The sequence below is a fragment of the Leuciscus leuciscus genome, assembly GCF_965113295.1.
Source record: "Leuciscus leuciscus genome assembly, chromosome: 21".
Classification (NCBI taxonomy): Eukaryota; Metazoa; Chordata; class Actinopteri; order Cypriniformes; family Leuciscidae; genus Leuciscus; species Leuciscus leuciscus.
In genome coordinates, this window is record NC_138745.1 from 443,415 (window position 1) to 445,914 (window position 2,500).

At 46.9% G+C, this 2,500-nt stretch overlaps 1 protein-coding gene across 1 annotated transcript in view; it reads right to left on the reverse strand.

Annotated features, from left to right (window-relative positions):
* The window catches only part of dnah9 (dynein, axonemal, heavy chain 9), a 144,971-nt gene that overhangs the window by 9,592 nt on the left and 132,879 nt on the right, over positions 1-2,500 (reverse strand). Inside the window, 3 exon segments of the mRNA XM_082152581.1 lie at positions 901-1,131; positions 1,133-1,159; positions 1,161-1,232. Coding sequence (XP_082008707.1) covers positions 901-1,131; positions 1,133-1,159; positions 1,161-1,232 — 330 coding nt within the window.

Sequence of the window (2,500 nt, forward strand, 5' to 3'; positions counted from 1 at the left end):
AAAGCAGCGCTTGCTTATCAGTCACGCTGATGACTTTCTTCATGTCAGTCGGCTCATGATATTATGAAAATATTTCTTGCATTTGAATGCTCAGGTAAGATGACATAAATTATAACTTTCTCTAACTGTGATTGGTGTAGCCTTCATACTGTACATTTACCCATTTTACAGCTGACTCACAGCGCTCGAGTGAAACATGACAATGGCTTTAACATTTCATTTACACTGAAGCAAAGCTTTCTGACACTTTCCCACTGTCCTCCTGATGTTTCCTTCTGGAAATGCAAGTCTAGTGCGAGTCCATGGCTGTTTTGTGTTGGGATTTTGCCATAAAAGCAAGCGCTGGTTCTTTATTGCTCCGTGTAATGAACGGACATAAATATTAAATTGGGAGCAGATTGTTGTGTAGATGTGTGAGTAATCTAACACACTCAGACCCACAATCAGTCTCTTTTAGAGGAGCATACTGTATGTCAGCAGGCGTTCCACTCTCTCTCTCTCTCACACACACACCACACACACACACACACACACTCTCTCACACACACACACACACACACACACTCACCTTGCTGTTGGCCTCCAGGTAGTTGTAGAGCACGTTTGACGGAGATGGTCAGGTCTCCGGTGTTGAACGGGTAACTCTCTCACACACACACGCACGCGCACACGCACACGCACACACACACACACACGCACACGCACACGCACGCGCACACCACGCACGCGCAACGCGCACACGCACACGCACACACACACACAAACACACACACTCTCTCACACACACACACACACACTCACCTTGCTGTTGGCCTCCAGGTAGTTGTAGAGCACGTTGACCGAGATGGTCAGGTCTCCGGTGTTGAACGGTAACTCTCTCACACACACACACACACGCACACACACACACGCACACACACACACGCACACACACACACGCACACACACACACACACACACACACACACACACAACACACACACACACACACACAGCACACACACACACACACACACACACACACACACACACACTCACCTTGCTGTTGGCCTCCAGGTAGTTGTAGAGCACGTTGACGGAGATGGTCAGGTCTCCGGTGTTGAAGGGGTAACTCCTGTTCCACCCCTGAGGGGCCAAACTTCCGTCGCTCCGCCACTACGCGCGTGGAAGTAGCACAGGGCGAACAGGATGCTCTTAAACTCGAGCTCACGCGTACACAGCTCCAGCGTGTCCTGTCAATCAACACACATCGATCACAACACATCAATCACCGCACACATCGGCATCACACATCACATTCTACAACAACATCCGCCATGCCAGAGGAACCTCTGCTGCTCTTCCACTGCCAGGGTCCCAGTGGACATCAGCCGTCAGGACAGAGTAAAGAGCGGCTCCGATACAGTATATTTAGGAACTGAGACTGCTTTGTAATTGTCACGGCTTGTCAGAGCTTTCATCATTTCAAAGCCTTCAGAGAGTGTGAGGGACTGAGGGATTTGTGGGATTGAGGGACTGAAGGTGCGGAGTCAGACGCATCTGCTCCTCATGGGATTCGTTTGTTTGTAAAAGCAAACTAATAAAGTCATTAAACAAATATCCTGTGCTTCTGGGAGCCTTTACACAGCAGCGATCGCTGCCGCTGGACACTCCGCATGCTTATTTTAGTGCTTTTTTTCATTAGTAATAAATGAGGTATCATTCAAAAGCTTAAACACTTAAAAAGCGCTTTGAAATCGGACATTGCTTTCACTATGAAAATGATACTTTAAAACCTTTGAGTGACTCAGATTGTGTGATATCAACTTCAAATTTAGACACGACTGGGTTAGACAGACGGCTTTGATTTTCTAGCAATTCTAGAGACCAAGTTATTTAGTAAATATATTATTTTGTATCAAAAAAAGGTTTGGTTCGGTACATTTGCTTTACAGTAAGGACTGAGGTACAGTTCAAGAGATATAAGCAATCCAATCACGTCATGCAACAAATATCCTCAGCTTATTTTTAAGTGAGAGACATCTGAAGGCCAAGTGTGGAAACCCAAACTCAGAATTTGTCCTCTGCAAATGCACACACACACACACACACACACACACACACACACACACACACACACACACACACACACACACACACACACACACACACACACACACACACACACACACACACACACACACACACACACACTGAGGCCGTATGCAGTAGTTTGTGCTGCTGCAGCTTTAATAATAGAGCAGTTAAAGCCCTGATCCAGCATTAACATTCAGCACTCGCTCCAGTACTAACACACACACATCCACGAGCTTCCATCGGTTCACCATCTCCACAGCCGTGTGTCACTGCTCGTCACAATCAAACCAATCACCAGGAGTTAAAAATCCTCTGAATCTGACGCCGCCAACACGAAGCACATGACTGCTCTCTGCTCGGACGGATGAGAAGGTCAATATGAAAGTAGCTGTCATTTTCTGGATTACTGCGGGCTCACTAGAGT